The following is a 20,712-nucleotide window of genomic DNA, read 5'->3' on the forward strand; positions in this document are numbered from 1 at the left end:
CTAGAGCGTCCCATGTTATAAGTAACATTTTTCATTGCTAATAATTGATAATATTGATATAAGTGTATCCATTAAAAAAAAACTAACTGGAGGGGGTAGGTAGCGTAGTATACCTATAACTTCAATTTCACTCATAATTTTTTTATTTTCATTTCAATTTTATACAAACTTAAAAATAATTCGGGGGGGGGGGGGGGGGGGGGACTCCATGGTAATTCCATTTTTTATATGTAAATTTTAAAGAAATTATTTGCTGCGAGAAAGAGGGGGAGTAGAACCACCTTTATGTGTTTTCTACAGCAATTCAAATTCAGTTCGTATTGTTCAACGAGAGAGAGAGAGAGAGAGAGAGAGAGAGAGAGAGAGAGAGAGAGAGAGAGAAATTATAATATTATAATATTTCAGTTAGTTAATATGAAAAATAGAATGTTCTATATAGCTGCCTCTTTATCTATTTCTTTCTTTTTTTCAAAATAGTACGTTATACTATATGGTACTCATATATTTCCTGGGGTATTAGAATTTAGATGACAGCTAATCAAGCCGTGTTAATCAGCATGTTTTGGAATCTGTTCCCAATGTTCCTATACATCGCATCAGGGGGTCTAAGATCCCGACCGACATCTACAGAGAATCAGCGACGCTCCCTACATGTATTGCCAATATATAACAGCTAGTGCATGTATAGATTGATCTATATAAGTCATAAACCTGCTGTGCCAGTTCTTACACATTGCCTAGATTAAATCAGTATAAATTAGAAAATTGCAACAGGTTTTTTTTCGGAAACTTGTTAAGGATTAACATTTTGTGAATTTTGATATACGATATATTACTTATTTATTTATTCGCCAATCAAGGACCCTCAGGGGCATATGCATTAAAAGAAATATCATGATTATAACAAATAATGAATGAAATAATAGCTTAGAATGTCCAGGTTGATATTACAGGTAACAATATGCAAAATGATTCATTAATGAAATATATGTATGGGATTAACGCATTTCACTGTGTGAGATAATGCGTGAACAAACAGAAACAAACAGAGAGTACCAAGGGAGGGTGCCTGCACAGTCGTTTAGACTGGTCTACTTGTACTCAAAGTGTTCAAGCCAGTATGCTTATACATAACATAACAACCCCCTCTAAAAGTAAATACAATGCATATTATATGACTTAGTCACAATATGTATATATAACTATAACCATCATATTCCACCTTTAAGAATCATTTCACTGAGTTGTACAAGTACTTGTAAATCTTCATTTGTCATAATTAAGCCAGCATATATCAAGCTAACGTTAGTCTCTTTATTACTTATATTTTTTTTTATGATTTTCGAAATGATTTGTTTAAAAATTTCCTGCAAATTTAGATTCGATGACATCCATTTTATTTTGATAAAGGATAATTTCTTTAAACAATATTTACTTGTGTACCCCGGTATACCTGTACTTTAATTAATTACAATTCTAATTAAAAAATTTTGGTTATAATTTGACGAAATATTTGAACTTTAAACTGTCTCTGGGAAAGAAAGAAATCATTTAAAAGTATCAAAAACTCAAATAAGACAAGAAACCTATAATATTCTCTTTAAACGACAAAATCGGATTTCGACAGAAAATCAATGAAGACAATTACTTCGGGATCGTTATTTCCACTTATTTGTTTTCGTTTTATTAAAATTCACTTCGCAAACTTGTTTAAAGTACACATAAACTGGTGACGTTATTCACAATTAGAACCACGACGGATTGCATGGTGTGAGTGAAATTCACTATTTCACAACTTTTTGGTATTTAAAGGAAAAAACAAGACTAAATCACTACATTGTAATGGCTGTACGTGCTCAATTTGAAGGAAATAATGAAGTAGGCGTGTTTGCTAAACTGACAAACGCTTACTGTCTGGTTGCGATCGGGGGATCCGAAAATTTTTACAGGTATGAATAGAGTATTCATGTGAATTTGGATTTGGATTTTTTTCCAGAAGAAACCTAATTTACGATTGATACTGTCAGTGCTATGTTTGACTTATGTTTGAATATCATTGTATGATTTTTTCATGTTTTTTTTTTTTTATATGGTTTATTTCAGTGTGTTCGAAGGGGAATTGTCTGAAGCCATTCCCGTGGTTCACTGTAGCTTAGCAGGATGCAGAATCATAGGTCGCATGTGTGTGGGCAAGTATTTTAATTGAGATCGTGTTGATAGTAAGATCAGCATAATCTTAAGATCAATGTAACCTCGCTCACACAAAATCATAAGAACATGAAGAATACAGGGTTCGACACTAACCTTTTTTATGCATTAGTCCAGCCGGACTAGTGCCTGTTTATTTTAACTAGTCCACAGGCAATTTTATGTGCCCGTCATAAATAAATTAAAATGCATTACCGTATTTGCCTTATATATAGTACAGAGTTTTTAAATAGAATTTGTAAGAAAGGGGTGCCTAATATACACTATAATGTTTTTCTTACAGGTGTTGCACTTGTTTAGTTGTATTGTGCTATGCAGTACATAGCAATGAGCTTCTTATTCACTATCTCCGTGTACTTGGTGTATGCCGCCATTACAGATGTTATAAATAGATCTATGCAAATTAGATCCAGGCTATGAGCTACCTTGTTCTTTTCATTATCTAAGTTCTTTAAAAATCTGTTTAAAATAATAAGCAATTTATAACAAATTATTTAAAGTAAAACAAATCATTTAAATTAAACAACTCACAGGAGATTCGTTTCATCTTTATTTTTTTAAAACACATAAGCGTCCCTATCGAAGCTGTTGTTGTGAACACGTGCGCTTGTCACCTATTTTCTCGGGCATCCCCTCACGGCAAAGAAATAATCAAGTCACCCATAATATCCTGCATACCTCTGTTGTTTTCGCTCGGTAACTCTATAATCACTGCAATGTATCATGTGCTAGATAATAAAAATATAGTCAGGGTTTTCCATTAAAATGTCGACAATCACACATCGTTAATTTACACATTTTTTAAGCAAAACTTTTTATTAGTCCGACCGGACTGACTAGACAGAAATTTTGTTAGTCCGTATGAAAATCTATTAGTCTGTGACTAACGGACTAAGGTTGGTGTCGAACCCTGGAATATATGGGTTTTTTTCTATGGCAGCTAGTCAATCATACTGATTCAATCATCAGCACAGATAGCTTAGTTGGTAGAGCACCTGACCACGGATTCAGGGAGCCAGGGTTCAAATCCTTTATTTCATTATCCCATGACAATTCTATTGTCACCAATTAAATTTCTTGACAACGTCAGATCCTTAGCACATTTGTGAAGATCATCAACAGTACCAGTGCTCGATTCTTATTAAGTGTAATATGTCTCATCAATCTTTGGTGTCCCCCGGCATCCCTCTAATTGCTCTATATATTTAAAGAGTTTCGCTTTTACATGTAGAGATCATTTACTTGGTGAATTGAAATGATGAAAATTTATGAAACCAACAGAACATCAACAAGTTTGCCCACTGTCAGTGAGCACATGTTGACAAATTTTAGACAATGACTATATTGCATGAAGTGTATACATTATACTGAAAGAAGTTTGTTAAAAAGTAAAACAAATTTTTCATGATTACAGGAAACAAAAATGGATTATTGGTACCAAGCTCAACAACAGATCAGGAATTACAGCATATTCGCAACTCTCTTCCTGACAGTGTCAAAATCCAGCGGGTTGAGGAGAGGTTGTCTGCCCTTGGAAATGTGATCACATGCAATGATTATGTGGCCCTAGTTCATCCAGATCTGGACAGAGTTAGTGTTATATATTTATTAGTGCTATATATCGCTTATCTACACATGAAATTTGAATTGTGAACTCATATGATAAAACCTATTCCTGTAGACCATTTAAGGCTTTCTTTCTTAGACTATGATTGACAGCATATTAACTGTGGTAATCAAAAACCTTAAAAAAAATGATTGGTAACAAATACCATAAATTGAATGCAAATGTAAACTTTGAAGTTTTCTGATTGTAATCAGATGAGAATGAACTGAGATGATCGTTTTGATATTTGTGTTGTTTTGTGTGATTAGGAGACGGAGGAGATTGTGACAGATGTCCTGGGGGTTGAGGTGTTTAGACAGACGGTGGCCGACAATGTGTTAGTGGGAACCTACAGCACCATCAGCAACCAGGGAGGACTGGTCAGTACCACAGGGCCAGTAAATGAAACAAAACTAAACGTCATGCTACATAGGAGTTAAAAAATTATGTGATCAAAATATTTAATGCTAGAAACAGCTAGTAGATTTAAAATGGTATCGGTTGAGAATAATTAACCTTAATCTCTTTTAAGATGTTACAAAACTTATCTTGTACATACTTAATTTTGAAATGGATCAAAACTTTGGACCAAATTTCACCACCTGATGAACCAAATTCTTTTTCTCCAAAGTTTACTTCTATTATTGAATTAAAGATAAATTCTAAAATACCGTAAAGTCTTGTGTATAATAGCTCTCTTTTTCAGCCAAAATTTGATCAAAAGTAGGAGTGCATATAATACACAGGAGCAATATTTTAACCCATTTTTTTGAGTGTGTGTCTTGAAACCTGGGAGTAAAGAACCATTTTAACAAGGCCTTGGACTTTCGGTAGGAAGTAACCATATATTTCTTGCGTCAAAACAAGTTGAAAATAACGCTGGTTTCCAGTGAAATATACACCGATTGCGTAGTTTAGGCTCAAAAGCCAGACAAATCTTGTTGATTTCAAAGAGCAATGGCCGAGTGGTCAGCAATGAAATAGACAGGCCTATGTCACATTGCTGTTTGACACAAACTACCCAAAGTCCAAGCTCTTGTTAAAATGGTTCTAACTGTCAATATAGTGTGTTACGCAAGTAGTATGAGTGTACTTTAAACTTATTTTGTCAAAAATACCTTTTTCTTAATTTTATTTGCATTAATAGAATGTTTATCCACTCCGACAAATGTTCCTCAAATCAAACAAGTTCTTGCCAGTGTATTTGCCATTACCTTACAATTAATTACAGATTATTTAAATATTATTAACTAATGGTACAATTTTATCTTGCTTTAGGTTCACCCAAAAACATCAATAGAAGACCTAGAAGAGTTATCCTCCCTTCTACAGGTGCCCCTTGTGGTAAGGAACAGTGGCAGGTTTTCTCAATAAGTGGAAAATCTTCCTGAAATTCCAGCACAAGAATAAAAGTACATGTAGATGTATTGAACCCTAGTACTGCAGAGGCTTTTAAGATGTTACTTTCTGTAGGCAGGTACAGTGAATAGAGGAAGTGATGTAATAGGAGCGGGGATGACGGTCAACGACTGGATCGCCTTCTGTGGCCTGGATACCACCAGTACGGAGCTGTCCGTCATAGAGAGCGTGTTCAAGCTCGGGGACAGGACGCCTAGTGCCATCTCCACAGAAATGCGCGAAAGTCTCATCGAAAGGTATGCACTGTCATCATGTGTCATGGGGTTTACCATCATCTCAATGTGACTCGTCTTAAAATAATTTAATATCCAAGAAATAAATAGTAATGTTGATAAGATAAGTTCACAGATATGAACTTAATTGTTATGTAGATAAAGCTTTGAAGGGCTTCTCAGAAGATTTGATAAGTACAAACCAAGTTCATTACCTGTGAATTTTTTTAACAATTTTATTTCTTTTATTTACATTTTAGAAAGTCAAATTGTTAATAGAAATATTTATATTCAGTGTATATTTCCTCTTATGTTTGCATTGGAAATCTGTAACATCCATTTTCCTGTAAACACACCTAGCCTTGTAACGGTGCACAAGCACAAGTATAAACGTCATCACGCGTTTTGAAAATATATCTATTATTGTCAGATAAAATCAAACGTTCAAACTTTCATTACCAATTTGATGTGTACTTATGAAAAATAATCGTTAAATCACTTAAAAAGATTTTTCTTGACAAAGTTTCGGCATTATATATTTAGTCGCAGAAGCAAATTAAATAACATGGCAGTTCCATCTATGTATCATATCCCAGACTAAGAGAGTATATAATGGCATTAAAGCAAAGATGCACAAATATTCATACAAAAAGGACATAAATTTGAATGTAAATATGAGCATTGAATGCTTATTTTTGGATGTCATTTGTCCTTAAAGGCTAGCCCTGGCATGTTAGAGGACCAACATCATCCAAAAATTATCAATCATTGCTTAAATGAATGTATTTTTTATTCAGAATAGCCAATTTTTAAAAAAATTGTTTGCAATCCAAATCGAACCAGACATCTTTAAAGAATTACAGTATAATAATACCACTATTCACATTTTTCAGTATTGCCTAGGAGCAGTATGGATTCGTCAAGAGACATTTATCGTAGATCATATTTCTGTGCCAGTTATATCTGTGAACCACCTTCTGTACGGAGAAGAAAGTGAGGTGTTGGACTGACTGACCAGTTCAGACTTGTATACATATAAACAGATCTGAGTGACTGTTCTCATCTTACATCAGTCATCCTATGTCTCAAAGGTTGTCAACCACAACAATTATATTTTGTAAATCAAAGATTGTTCCAACATCATTAAATGTACCTGTATTTTCTTCAATGAAATGATATATTAAATGAAGATTGTTTAAACATCATTTATAGTTGTCAGGTACATGTTTGTAAAATGTATTTTCTTCAAAGAAATGGTTTATTAAATGAATATTAAATTTTGTACTTAAGCTTTACTGAATCACTGTAATGAGAGAGAGAGAGAGGGGAGGGGAGAGAGACCATAAACTTTCTCAACATAGTAAGTTAATTAAAACTGTAGTGATTTGTTCTCAGTATGATTTCAGGGGATGGTGATCTTAGTAATAAAAGATTACACCATGTTCTACTCGAAGCTTAAAGTATTGAATGGCTTAATTACCTGTAACTGCAATATTTCTATGGTTACCTCTTTTGGAATTGTAAATACCAATCTTTGATTTCAAGTCCTTAAAATGTAGAGGCATGGGAAAAAAGACTTTTCCATTTCATAATTTGTACCATGCATGTACTGGTATACATGGTATAAGACAGGTATATCTTGTGTGTACATGTACATATGTTTCTCTTACTAGTATAGAATAAGAACAGTTTTAATAACATATAAGTTCTTTGCTGAAACCGTGCAAACATCTCAGTTTCTTCAATGAGAATTTTCCAATATTACATTGTCTTCAAGATAAATGTACCCGGATCAACCGTCACAAAAATTTTCAAATCCCTCAACTCATTCCTCAACTCGAATCCTGTAAAGAAAAGTGCATAAACTTGAGGTCAAACCTCAGATTTGAGGCTGAGTATCGACTTGAAGAAAATTTGTGACGACGGAGCCTGTGAATTTTCCAATATTCCATTGTCTCCGAGATTAATGTACCCAGTATGTTAAAAATACCTGTACATCCTCTGCTATAACCAAGATGACAGCACAAGTATGATCTTGTTTGAACACTTTATTTATCTTTAGAGTGGAACATAGTAGGACACAAAAAACAAAGTGATGTTGTTTGGAAAACATAATATTCACCAAGTGAAAAGGTTTATTAAAGTCCATATAAATATTCACTGCATGAGGAGGCTCAAATCCACATAAATATATACTGCATGAGAAGTCATAAATCTAAATAAGGCATACAGGAATTAGAAGAATTAGTGATGTACATTTAGGTTCTTTGAAAGGGCAAACCATTATTTAAACCTTCAGTGAGTCGCTGTCAGTTGACTGATTATAATACTGTTGAGTATACTGTGATCACCACCAACACACTGGACAGAAAGCTGTATATACATACAACCAATTATCTTCATTAAAGATAATAACAAAAAACAAGAGGCCAAAGGCCACATCGCTCATCTGAGCAACACATTGCCATAACTCTGATCAAATCAGCTTAATGATATTGAATACAAATATCCTGACAAATAAGTGTGACCTAACCAAGTTTGGCTACAACTGGCCCAGTTGTTCTGGAAAAGAGGTAATAAAATGTGAAAAGTTTACAGATGGATGGACTGACAGAGAGACGGAAAGTGATCAGAAAAGCTCACTTTAGCTTTTACGGCCGGTGAGCTATCAAAAAAGTCATTTATTTAAAGTATCTTATCAAGCATTTTACCTATTTTGGGTCATATCATTGAGCATTTTGTTACTTATTCACACAATATAACAATAGTTTAGACTAGAAATGTAACATCTAGTTCAAAACAACATGTCTACATTTACTCCAAAAACGATAAACAGGAACGACTTTTGACCCTGATTTAAAATTTTTTTCCTTGTTCATATTGGTAAAAACAAACAGTCGAAAGTATTCATTTCTAGCAATGTATTCATATACACGTATCTCTCTTATCAAGTACAAAGCAGTGATTAATATATTGGCTTATCAAGAGCCTGCTATATTTTATATACAACTTTCATGAAGCTGAACTGAATATACGAGACCAGACGCTGAACACTGAACAGCACACAACTGTAAGCACTTTATCGATCGGTAAGTGGGTCAAGGTCAGTGCTTGCCACACACCCACTTGAGCTGAGGGTCGGACAGCTGGGTCAGGTCCTTTATGGAGCGATGAGAGCACTGACAGCAGTAGGCACGGCAACCTGTAAAGATGGCAATAATGTTCAGACATGGAGAAACTACAGGGGCAATAAACTAATGGAGAGTAATTTATTCCACCTCTACGAAAGACATAGGGCATTTACCTATGTTATTTAATTATGGTTATTTCTATCCTATTTATCATTAGAACCATTTTATCAAGAGCTTGGACTTTGGGTAGTTGTGTCAAACAGCAATGTGACATAGGCCTGTCTCTTTCATTGCTAGCCATGGCTCTTTGAAATCAACACGATTTTGAGTTAAGACTATGTAACCGATGCATATTTCGCTTGAGACTGCGTCTATTTAATTTGTTTTAACGCAAGGAATAGATAGCTATGCTCTACTGAAAGTCCAAGGCCTTGTTAAAATGGTTCTATTTGATTTCTATCATTTATATCCATGTAAAGAATACAGTCGTGATCAGATATCATGAAAAAGGTTTATCATACATGTACCTCCTTAAACTTGTTTATAGTGACTTTTATACATACAAACACTGTTAAAGAGACTGGGGTGCTTTTAAATATACATTGTACATGTATGTAATACATGTTGACATGCACCTGTTCATACTAAACGCCTGTACACATATACCTGTACACATATACCCAGAAACATTCTACAATACACATACACTTGTACACATCTTTGTACACATATATACACACACCGTTTTTAGGAGCGAGATTGGATTTTAGGCGATGAAAGTCTGGAACATTATTCCTGAGAAACAGATAGTCCGTCTCTGAATGCCACTCAAAATTGTCAAATGAACACACTTTGAAGTCACATGATGTACAACGTAATTTATCACAGGCCCTGCAACAAACCAAATAAAACGAATGTCACTTGGTGAATGGGTTTCCTTTGATACTTTTACTGTTGTATTGTATTTCAAATTTACCTGACAGATAGTATGAACATGTGAGATAAATCTAATTACCTTTGGCTGAAGGAGTTAGCCATGCCCTGAGAACACGAAGAACCACCAAAATACACAGGGAAACATCTGTAAAATGAGTGAGTCAATAATAGTGAGAACAATGCTAAACAAGCCATGTTAGAATTGCATTTATAATTGTTCTTTAAAGCCACTCATGAATAGGCACTCACACAGGTACATGTATATAAAGCTTCCAATTTTGTTAGACCATCTGTTCACCTGAAACTCAAGGCCAATGTGTTGTAGTCATTTTGTGTATTTATTTCTTGCTTTTATGTGCTTTTTCTGTTTGTAAATAATGCATTATCATGTTTATTTGATGTTGGTATTCTTCTGGCTTGGAAAATGTGCTTTAAAAATTGAAAATTTTATTGCGACCGAGTAACACAACATCATCCACACAGGTAAGACCATTTAATTGAAATACTTTGAGCTTTTACGATGACTATGGCTTGTATAAAGGTTACAGGGATAGCTACAATAAAAGAGAAAAATGGCGGACAATGCCTTATATGAGTAGTGTTCAGCTTTAAGCAACTAACTAACAATTACACAATACGCTGAAACATGTTCTTACTTTTTCCCGGAGGCTGGGCGGAAGTCTAAGGAATCGTTGGAGACGCTAGCTACAGAAGTCTGTCAAGAGTAAGATATTGATTTTTAGGTTAGTGTTACATCAGTATTGATAAAGATTTTCAGCATCAAATATTTACAATAGTAATCAATTCAAGGCTTCAAGCAATGTACATATACATGTTGTATGGATCAGTCCATTTCTGTCACCAATGGCAGAGAAATTCATTAACTGATTTGAATCCTAGTTCAATGAATCATTTATTGATTTTATTCATATGTGCAACCATTGTGGTGGACAGGCAGAGCCTTCGACATCCACTCCAAAACATATCTATATAAATGATATCAACGATTCATACATTCACACATCTTCTTGAATCAAAATATTAGCGAACTGGGAAGAGAAGTGGATGAAGGCTATATGCCATCAAACGCTCTAACTTTAATATAATAATAAAGTCAAAAGACTCAAGTTTTAGATGAAAAGAGAAGCAAAACAAATTTTAAAAAAGAAACAGTGACTGTGGCATTCAAATATGAGACAAACTATTAAAATGGCAGTTTTAAAGTATGATATCTTAACAGTTAAAAGAACTGTACAGAATAACGTTATGTTATACATGTAAATTAATCCTCAGACTGTATTATAACAACACAACTAAAATACAAACCTTTGGTATAGGCTCTACTTTAATGTCATCAAGTAAATCGTCGATGTCATATTCGTTATCTCTGAAAGTGTAAAACAAATATGATGAAAACGGAAAACAAAATTGGGTTTTATATCAAATTTGACTTTAAGCATGACCATGTATACATGTAGCTATGCAGCAAGATTTATCGAATTGCAGACGTTTAGGCCCCAACATGTTTAGGCCCCAAGACGGTTAGGCCCCAGGTAAGATGTTTAGTCCCCAAGATGTTTAGGCCCCAAGATGTTTAGGCACCTGTTGTTTATAATAATAACTGATAGTTGAAAGAACATAGCTTTTAAGCACTTTTGAGCCAATAAATGCAATTTACTTTAATTTGTAGTAAACTAACAATCGTTAATACTAACAATCGTTACGCAAACATAGCGTTGTTTACTTTATATACAAGTTCTTGAAAAACTTTAATTACGGAAACATTATGCTATAAACTTTCATGCACACGCTATCAATGATAGTATCATCCAGCATGGTTATGTGTCCGTGCTTTAAATCAGTTAATACCGTGATCAAATGATACTATCATCACAATGAAACGAACAAATGTTATATAAGGGAAATATTTCATTATTGATATTTCAAGAAAAGCAAACAAAATATTGTATTTTTTTCTATTATTGGAATTATACAACACTTGAATGTCATAAAATTGTTCAGTAAGCTTATCTATGGCAACTGATTTATACATAATATTTTTAATAACCCTTATATATCCCAAAAGAATTCACCTACTTATTACCCAAATACAAGTGAAATATTATTTCTGTGATCATATTTGTACAATTAAAGGATATCTCCCCAAATTATGTAATTTTTCTGCCAATGAAGCTTAACTTGTATTTGGCCTGTCTTCTTTTGGAGACCCGTCTCTTCATGGTTTACTTCCAACGTGAGGTGTGAAACCCTCATTGTATTACTAGAGGATCTCTTCATTATCTTCTCCTAATTAGCACCTATCTAGAGAGGGAGCAGGATACGGTGAGGGTGTTGTTTTAACAATTTAATTCATGTCATACAAAAAGTAAATGAAAGTCTTTACCGTTTCTTTGATCTCTAATTAGAAAATTAAATATAGAAAATAATATGATGTGACAAAATTATATGATATTTAAAAAATAATAAATTATGCATAAGATGCAGATTATACTCCTTTATAATTTTGAAAGTAAATGAAGTTTTAAAAATAATAAAATGTAAATTATAATTAACTTTTACAAATGTATGCTGGTGCCTAAACCATTATTCATTTAAAAAATAAAATCATAATTAAAATTAACTTAGAAAAATGTACGCTGGTGCCTAAACATGTTGGGGCCTAAACATGTTGGGGCCTAAGCGTCTTATCAATGAAGGGCCTAAACATCTTGGGGCCTAAAAGTCTTGCTACCGATTTATCATACGTGGTCCAAGTTATGAAAGAAAGAAAATGTTACATTCCAGAGCAATGAAAGGTAGACTACTAAAGCTGAATAGTTAATGATTAAGAGGGTTTCTATTTTTTTCTTTTGGAGCAGAATAGATAGTTAGACTGTAGTACAGTACTCAGTAGAAAACCAACCTTTTTTCCTTTCGATTACTTTTCGATCTCGATTGTTTCTTATCCTTCGTCAAGAACTTGGTCTCCACCTCCTCAAGTAAATCATCAATATCCTCGGCCATGCTGTGTCAACAGTTTATGTCTAGTTATGACAAATTAAAATCATGAGCACATTTTCTCTGTTGACAGACTTGTTGTGGCTGTTGACAATGCTCCACTTCCGGTACGTCTAGCATTTAAAATATACAGTGTAAATTAGCAATATCCGGAATAAATAGGATGGTATTTGCAACGTTTTACTGTCATCAAACTTTTCTTTTTTAGATTAACAAATAGAAAGTTGAATTTTTAGGCGTTGCCCCCCCCCCCAATCTAGTGTTATACCATTTTTTGGGAGCGTAAAAAAATATAGGGAAATGAAATTAACAAAATCAACATTAAAATGAAGGGCTTAGGATCTTCACCCACCCCCCCCCCCCCCCCCCCCACTTACACATAAAATACAGATGATAGGCGATTCTCTAGGGGTTACTTTTTATTTGCGTGTCAAGATTTTGGATATCCCTCTTTCAAAAATGATGCTTCATGTCTGCATGTAGTGAATTGATACAGGTTAGCCATGCTGAAGAAGGTAGAAAATGCAGGAGTTTGGGCAAAGCAAGACAACAATGCCATCCAAAATGTTATAATAATAAACTTTTCTTAACTTTTTCTAGCTTCAAAATTTATGCAAGCATAAAATGGGTTTCAGAAATAATAAATCACAAAGCAAGTCACCTGACAATATTTCTTGTACCAGGTAATTGAAAAAAAAATACATTTTACCCTTTCCTGATAAGTCAAGGGATACATCTCTTCCTTTTATAATAAGTAAGGGGTATATTTACACGCTACAAGAAAACATGTTTACATCATATGTAAAATTGTTTATGTTAATTTGTTACGCGTTTCTCAGATGAGCTATATGGCTTATAGGCCTTTTCTGACCATGATTTTGTACTATTAAACATTTTCATGACTTTATCCTGCTTTTTACTTTTTTTTTTTCCTTCAGTCATATATGTAAGAATTCAATGAGATGTCAGATAAACCTCATGCAAATACAAGTTCATATTCCTAGTCTATAAATGAAGCATATATAACCCATGTCTTAGTGGTTGTCAAATAATTTGCAAGTCTATAATTTTGGATTGTTTTTCCTGTAAAATTTCACCTGCTCACACCCTAAATTAATCTACGTTTCTGTAATTGTAGGTGGATAAACTATGCAATGATGAACTTTTGTGAAAGTTATGATAAAGCCCACCGAGTAGAAGCATATCTATCAGAAGTTCCAACTTGGGTCCTTATTTTCTGAGCAATCTCTACGAAAATGAAATAAATTTGTAATCAAATGCTTCACCTCATACACAGACTTCGAATCAGATGTTGTAAACTTTTCTCTTCATAAATGGATTGCTATTAATTTTTTATTTATTGGTATAATGAAAAAAATTTATAACATCAAATGCCTGTAAACTGACAAGTACATGTACTTCATTTTGTGGTCAAGAATTTTAAATACAAAACCAATATAGGCATATTGGCTATTGTAATAGAGGTCAGTGCTGAATTGAACGGAGAGGAGAAAGTACTACATCTGTAATAAAAATTTCGACCACATATTACATAAAACAATAAATACTGTAATTAATTTAATTCAACTGGTTCATCATATTCATTGTTAACATCAACAAAAAAACAAGACAAAACAAAACAAGAACTTCCACATCACAGTCTAAGGACTGTCCCCTGGCTGTGAGTGGGAAACTGGGAGTCAAGCTGTTTAAACTCGTAGGCACATTTGTTACGCTCAGCCGTATATCCTAACTCGTGATAAAGTCTGGCCAGGTAGTAGGTGGCGTCCTTCACTCTCATGTGAGCATCCAGCTTCTTGAACAACTCGATGACGGTAGTCATGGTATTAATGGCCTGTAACAGCGATGACTTCCTATCTGTGGCCGACAGTCTGTTGCCATCAGCGACGGTGCACCTGGCATAGCAGTACAGGGTCCTGGCCCGGTCCAGACAGCTCCCGTGGGACAGGACGGTCACCATGTGTTGGTCCAGCAGAGACAGACCTTTCTCTGGGAGACGCATCAGTAGCTGGACGAACGCCAGATACACGGCCGCCAGGGAATGCAGGTACTCCAAGTGATGCTCCTCCGACTTTGTGATGCACTCCAAGATCTGAGAAGTGGCAGAGATGTGGTTTCCGGTCTGGATGTATAGATCCGCAAGGGCAAGCATTACCCGGCACAGAAACTCGGGACTGAATTTCTGTGAGTTTGTGGTAACATGTTCTTTAAGTCTGGTCAATGTAGACAGGGCGGTACTGACATCACCTTTCTCCTTTTTGAAGATTCCAGAGCGTAGTTTGTATTCATCTTCATCCAAGGCTTGTAAACCAGTGAGGGCCTGGGAAGCAAGCTCATCTTTTTGACTCAATAGAGATCTATCAAACATGATTTCTTGTTCATAAGTCATCCACAAGTGAGCATGCTGGGTTTGAGGAGGAAACCGTTGTTTCGCATTGTTTATGACCTCTAATGCCAGCACGTAATTCCCTTCATCAGCGAATATCCTGGCTATATTGCACAGAGCCAGGCACACAGACTCCCCATTGTGATAGATTCCACCCTCTGAAGTGTCTAAATTCAGAACCAACTGGCTACACATGGACGAACTCTCCCTTTTCCCATACATGTGCCACAATGCTGCTTTCTGAGCATAGCTTACACACATAAAATGAGGTTGAGAATGTTGACAATTCAGAATGTCACTTTTCAGCATGTACTCTATAACACTGGATGGTCTAGCAGTAAAGAAGGCATTATGCTTGGCTAATGCCTGCACACTGAGAGATGTGATGTTTGGTAATGACATTTCTTCACTCTTGTCCACAGACCGGGCTATCAGACTGGCCGTTCTTGTGTTTCCCGCGTCTTCTATGCGGTGGAGCCAGCTGAGGGCGTGCTGCAGACAGACATGATCATTTGTCTCCTGAGCCATGCGTATCGCCTCCTGTAATGCGGCTAAAGCTTCCTCCTTGTGGCCGAACCGAAAGTGAAGACCCGCCAAGTTCAGTGATGCGTATCTACGACTCACATCCTCCTCCACCGTTTTGTTGGCAAGGTTGACATCCGTAAAGTTTGTATTTCTGTCAAAACAATGAAAAAGATTATGGACCGCTGTACAGTATTCCTTCACCCGGAGATTGTTCATATAGCTCAGAAAGTGGGCCTCGGCCAAGGCAGGATTAGACTGTAACATATTGGAGATCTGTGTCTGCAGTTCTTTAGGGCTCATAGCCTCTTTCTCATTGTGTTGTAGGAGAAATCCTTGTCTGGATATAAAATACTCTGCCTGTTTGTGAGAGAAGTACCCTCCTGATTCCGATTTTGTCCCCCCAAGGTGACTGGACTCTCTCCCTAGGGCGCTGCATGTCAGGCGCTCGGTTTCCTTGGTGATAGAGTCCATCAGAGATCCACCAAAGTTTTCACTTTCGTCTATCTGTGCAGGGCCGTTCACTTCTTCGTAGTAATGCTTGAACTGATTGTAGAGGATAGTCACTTGGCTGAAGGACAGGGAATCAAACACGAGGATCATTCGGCGGAAGAACAGACCCAGCAAGCTACTGCTGCTGATGACTGGCATCTCTGGGGTGATGGGTTCCGTCAACATCCTGTGAAGCTCCTGGAAAAAGTCCATCAGCGGGAGAACGTCCTCCTCGTAGAACTCTTTAAGTCTGTCCACGAACTCGTCAAATATCTTGGGTTTGAGGATGTTCTGAGTCTGGTTCAGCAATTCTTTGAGCGGCAAGTCTGGACTCTGGAGGAGTTTAAGGATGAGGGTCATGAAGTCCCGCTTCTCACTCTCCGAGATTCGTTCCTCTGGATCCAGGGTATTACTCTGTCCAAATATAAACGGTTGATTCTGCTTCTTTTTGAGTTCACAGTACTCGTAGATCAGGACCAGCAGGGAGATCTTGTGGGGGGTCACCTGCTCCTTGTGGGTGGGTCCTGTCTTACCAACCGGTCCAAACCTCAACAGCTCAGTCTGGGAATCCACACCGGCCATTGTTAGTCCCACTAAAAGGAAGTAAATAGGAAAACAGTGTTAGTCAGGATTAAATGGGAAAGGTATTTAAGATAAATACGCATACAAGCTTACTTTTGCTATATTTTCTAAATTAAATTGTTAATCTATACTACTATATTAAAATAATAGACTCGAATTTCTGGTCTTTAATACCGATAAATCGGAAGAATACTGTCTTTTGTTTTATATATTTAAAACATCATTGGTACGTGAAGATTACCAATTTGTTTTTAATTTTTTTCAGTGAAGCTTCGCTAATTAATAATCAGTGAAAATTCCTCAAAAAATCCCGGAAATCATCTGGATTTTTTGGATTTTACAATCTTGCGCTTGCGCAATACATTCACGCTAACGGGATCTTTAGTTTATGTTTACACAATATCATATTTGCATGAATAAACTTAGAGATGATAATACAAATACGGGTAAATTTTCATGGGAAATTTGCTATATATTCTGTTCATATATAATGTATGAATGATTTCTTATGAGAGAAAGTATGAAATAACAAATACACATTTCAGCTAAGTACATGTACTTACTTTTGTTATCGTGATGACAAAAAGTATTTGATAACATGCAAAACAATTCACATTATATTTCTTAGGAGAGTGAATATCGTAAAAATGAAAGTACGACCCAGTTTTACGATAGAATGCGTTCCGTGTATTGTCTCTGTAGCAAAGAAAATATGTGTACTACGTTGGTGAAAAAGTGTTGAATTCTTCCATTATATGGATTAAAATTTTTAGATAAAAGGTATTTACAGTCTCATAAAAGGTTTATTATGATGAATTTGATTGGGTTTTTTTTCAAGTCAACTTCATTAATTTTCTCCAAAATCGTTCCGGAGCGATTTTGCAATTTTCTTCTACATTACCGGTATATGGGAGGCATTCTAACTGTGGCGAGGGCCTTACCCAATACACAGTTAGATTATTCAAACTAAAGAAAGTGTAGTGGAATTAATAGCATTATTGTAGGCTTATGGCTTTGTTATGTAAATGTCAATAATAAGGTGTGTCGATGTACCTATTTCGTAAATGTCTGATATGCAATGTCAACCCGTGCACGCACAGGTCAAAGTCTAGTATATCATTAATACATTGATGCCTATATTTTTACTCCTTGCCTTTACTTTTTGAGGACTTTGATGTGAAAAATCCATTCTGTTCACAAAATTGACAATAAAAAAATGCTTATCTCTTAGATCATAATTTGTCAGATGTGCAATGCCTGAGTCTACAGATTGGTATATAGTAAGCAGTAGGGGACAGCATCAGTCCTATCATTGAACCATCACAGTTGATCAGTGATAAAGCTCTACAGAGTTTCATCATGTGCTGCCCCCTCCACTATATTCATCCCCAAACAATTGCCCCTAATTACCCGTTCAACACCTTCTGTCATCAGGTAAGTTGTACTTCCGTGCAGCACCAGTCATCACACTGTAATTAAAGGAATCAAACTTAGTATCATAGTAATAGACTAACAAGTTCCTGATCATGTACATTGAATGGTGTGATATAGCTTCTTCGTTAGCCAAGGGTTTATGATCCGCTACTCTTGATGAGAGAAGCAGATATTAAGAAACCCCTGATAAGTGAAGGTGGTAATATAGACCACTACATAACAAATCACTGATGTACATTTTAAATCCTTTACACTCAGTACAAGAAGCTTTTAGCCTAATATCTTGAAAATCAGCTGCTCTGATAAAAAGCTCCTTATTTTTGCTTAAATATTTTTTGTTACTTCAAATAAGCCATTCCCAAAATATGATGCTTTTGAATTAGAATACATGCACAAAATTATCATATTCAGTCGTTTTTATCTAATTAATTTTTTTCATAAGAAACTATACTATCAAGTTTATATTTTTTTATAATGTTGGTCACAGAATAAAAATCTTGATGATTAATATCCCCAGTCAGCAGTCTGACTTAGTACCAAATATCACTAGCATATCTGCAGCTCTACAGGAAAACTGGTTTGTCAAACTGAATTTTCCTGTAAAGCTACAGTTTGGCAGCTTCATACATTAAAACACAAGTAGACAGCATATTAAATCTTTAACATCCCTAAATACAGCATCAGTCCTATCATTGAAGCCATCACAGTTAGATCAGTGGAAAGCTCAGAGATGTTCATCATGTGCTGTAGAAATGTCTTTTATATCTATAATGATTCCAATCTTCCAGTGTAAGAGTTCACTGCCAAATGACAGTGACCCCATCATTTTCTGTGCTTAACATTTTACCGGGTACTTTAACTCTGAGAGCTGAATTCAACAAACATTAACTAGGGCTGAAGGTCCAATGAAAATATTCAAATATCCATAGAAAGAATGTGTCTGTGCATGATTTTGGGGGAAGGATAGTCATAGAATAGTGCTGGGAAATTCACTGTCCAGTATTTCTCATCATCCAAGATAATATCAGTATTTCCCAATTCTTTGCAAACCCTGCCATACAATGTCCATGTTCATACAGATTGTAGATTACAGTCTGTGTGAAAACACCGAGATATCACAGGCAACATAGAGTGAGCAGTTCTGAACAATAGAAAGACACACTACAGTTGAACAGATTCTCTTTATGAAATCTCAACAAACTATAAATCCAAAAAAATTCTGAATTAAATGCCTGTAACCTACTGCCCTGCCTCTTTTTTTTTTTATTCTTTAGTCTGTATAAAACAAACATTGCTTTTTACTAATAGAAAACCATTTAAGGGGAGGAGGTAAGAGAATATATATTCAGCTTTTAAAGGCTTATGTGATGCCCAAAGTACTAATAATACAAATGTTTTCAAGAATAGTCAATCTTCTTAACATTGTTTATGTTTTGTTAGTCAGTACAGCATCAGTCCTATCATTGAAGCCATCACAGTTTTATCAGTGGAAAGCTCAGATTTGTTCATCCTTTGCTGTGAATATCATAAAATCAACAGGAAAATCTATCAAATGATAAATGTGAAGCTTAATACAGTGATTCATTTTGAAACTGGTCTTTATGGTCCAGGGGACCCCTCTTAATCATAACTATGAGCCCAAGCCGAAAACAATGAGTCCATATTTATTCCACAAAAAACATGAATATCAAACAAGCTACGTTTATCTAAACTCAAATTCTAAATGACCATACTAAGAGACAGGCTAACGGAGTTACCTTCATTTTCAAAGTCAAGACTAGACTGTTAAGTTCTGTCATCGCCATAAAAACCATTCCAAGTTTTTACTGTTTCTTTGTCGCTACTATGTATCATTTCTTTCATGTTCTAGATCAGCATTACTTTCAGCATGAATGTCTTTGCTGTTATTCATTTCAGATTAAGTGTAATTTTTCTACTTTTTCATAAACTCTGGTTAAACTGGATATCCAGATGGTCTATGTACCACTTGACTGACACCACTACATATGCCTTATTAGTATTTATTTACTACTTTTTTATTTTTCTTGTAATAACAACTTAATTAGTTTAAATTACTTTACTTCAACATTTTTAACTTAATCTTAAGAAACTTACATACCATGAGCTTCCACCTCTTGGAACCTGACCTCTGACAGTTTTGTCATAACATGGATATTTTGAGTACAGCATCAGTCCTATCATTGAAGCCATCAGTTATATCAGTGACAAGCTCAAAGATGTTCATCATGTGCTGTACATGTGTACATGTACAGATTATCCAAATCATTCTTAATACTTTTGAAGTTATTTGAAATTAATTGTTCAGTTTTAAAAAAGAAAAAAATAAATTCATTTTATAGCGAAATACTCCCGATCTGAAAGTATTAGGAAATTGTTCCCAACCTGCTGAGAGGTCGAACACGTTTTTGGTTGACCTACAAAACGTTTGAACACGTGCATTAAACAGTGTTAAAGTCTTCTTTAATATGAAATTTACCTGTTCGACTGTTTTCAAAAATTGTGTCATGTTCGAAATATCAAAACAGTATCCCGTTTGCCGCCTAACTGTGTACATATGAGACAGAAAACAACCCCTGCTGTCCGCTCCCTCGTGTGTTGGCCCATGCCGATTGCCGCCCGAATTGCCAATTATTTCATTCGAAACTTCGAACCCGACTTAAAATGTACAATGATATCATTACCTGTTATATTTGTTACATCAGATATGAATTAACATATATGATG

General features: G+C 35.3%; 3 protein-coding genes across 3 annotated transcripts; 1 reads left to right on the top strand and 2 right to left on the bottom strand.

The window, feature by feature from the left end:
* The first annotated feature begins 1,725 nt into the window (after positions 1 to 1,725).
* Positions 1,726 to 6,729, top strand: LOC128190843 (eukaryotic translation initiation factor 6-like). Its single transcript, XM_052863056.1, has 7 exons — positions 1,726 to 1,949; positions 2,104 to 2,189; positions 3,623 to 3,798; positions 4,084 to 4,194; positions 5,093 to 5,158; positions 5,288 to 5,469; positions 6,339 to 6,729. The coding sequence occupies exons 1-7, from the start codon at positions 1,843 to 1,845 to the stop codon at positions 6,346 to 6,348; spliced, it is 738 nt and encodes a 245-aa protein (XP_052719016.1). The 5' UTR covers positions 1,726 to 1,842; the 3' UTR covers positions 6,349 to 6,729.
* A 749-nt stretch (positions 6,730 to 7,478) lies between these two features.
* LOC128187169 (cilia- and flagella-associated protein 418-like) lies at positions 7,479 to 12,648 on the bottom strand. The gene is made up of 6 exons (XM_052857416.1): positions 12,436 to 12,648; positions 10,839 to 10,899; positions 10,169 to 10,227; positions 9,592 to 9,657; positions 9,319 to 9,467; positions 7,479 to 8,647 (listed from the first exon to the last, which is right to left on the bottom strand). The coding sequence occupies exons 1-6, from the start codon at positions 12,534 to 12,536 to the stop codon at positions 8,550 to 8,552; spliced, it is 534 nt and encodes a 177-aa protein (XP_052713376.1). The 5' UTR covers positions 12,537 to 12,648; the 3' UTR covers positions 7,479 to 8,549.
* A 1,447-nt stretch (positions 12,649 to 14,095) lies between these two features.
* On the bottom strand, positions 14,096 to 20,633 carry LOC128187170 (anaphase-promoting complex subunit 5-like). The gene is made up of 3 exons (XM_052857417.1): positions 20,465 to 20,633; positions 17,944 to 18,002; positions 14,096 to 16,544 (listed from the first exon to the last, which is right to left on the bottom strand). Exon 3 carries the CDS (start codon positions 16,531 to 16,533, stop codon positions 14,185 to 14,187), a length of 2,349 nt encoding a protein of 782 aa, XP_052713377.1. The 5' UTR covers positions 16,534 to 16,544; positions 17,944 to 18,002; positions 20,465 to 20,633; the 3' UTR covers positions 14,096 to 14,184.
* Between the last annotated feature and the right edge of the window lie 79 nt (positions 20,634 to 20,712).

This window comes from Crassostrea angulata, chromosome 6 (genome assembly GCF_025612915.1).
Source record: "Crassostrea angulata isolate pt1a10 chromosome 6, ASM2561291v2, whole genome shotgun sequence".
Lineage (NCBI taxonomy): Eukaryota > Metazoa > Mollusca > Bivalvia > Ostreida > Ostreidae > Magallana > Magallana angulata.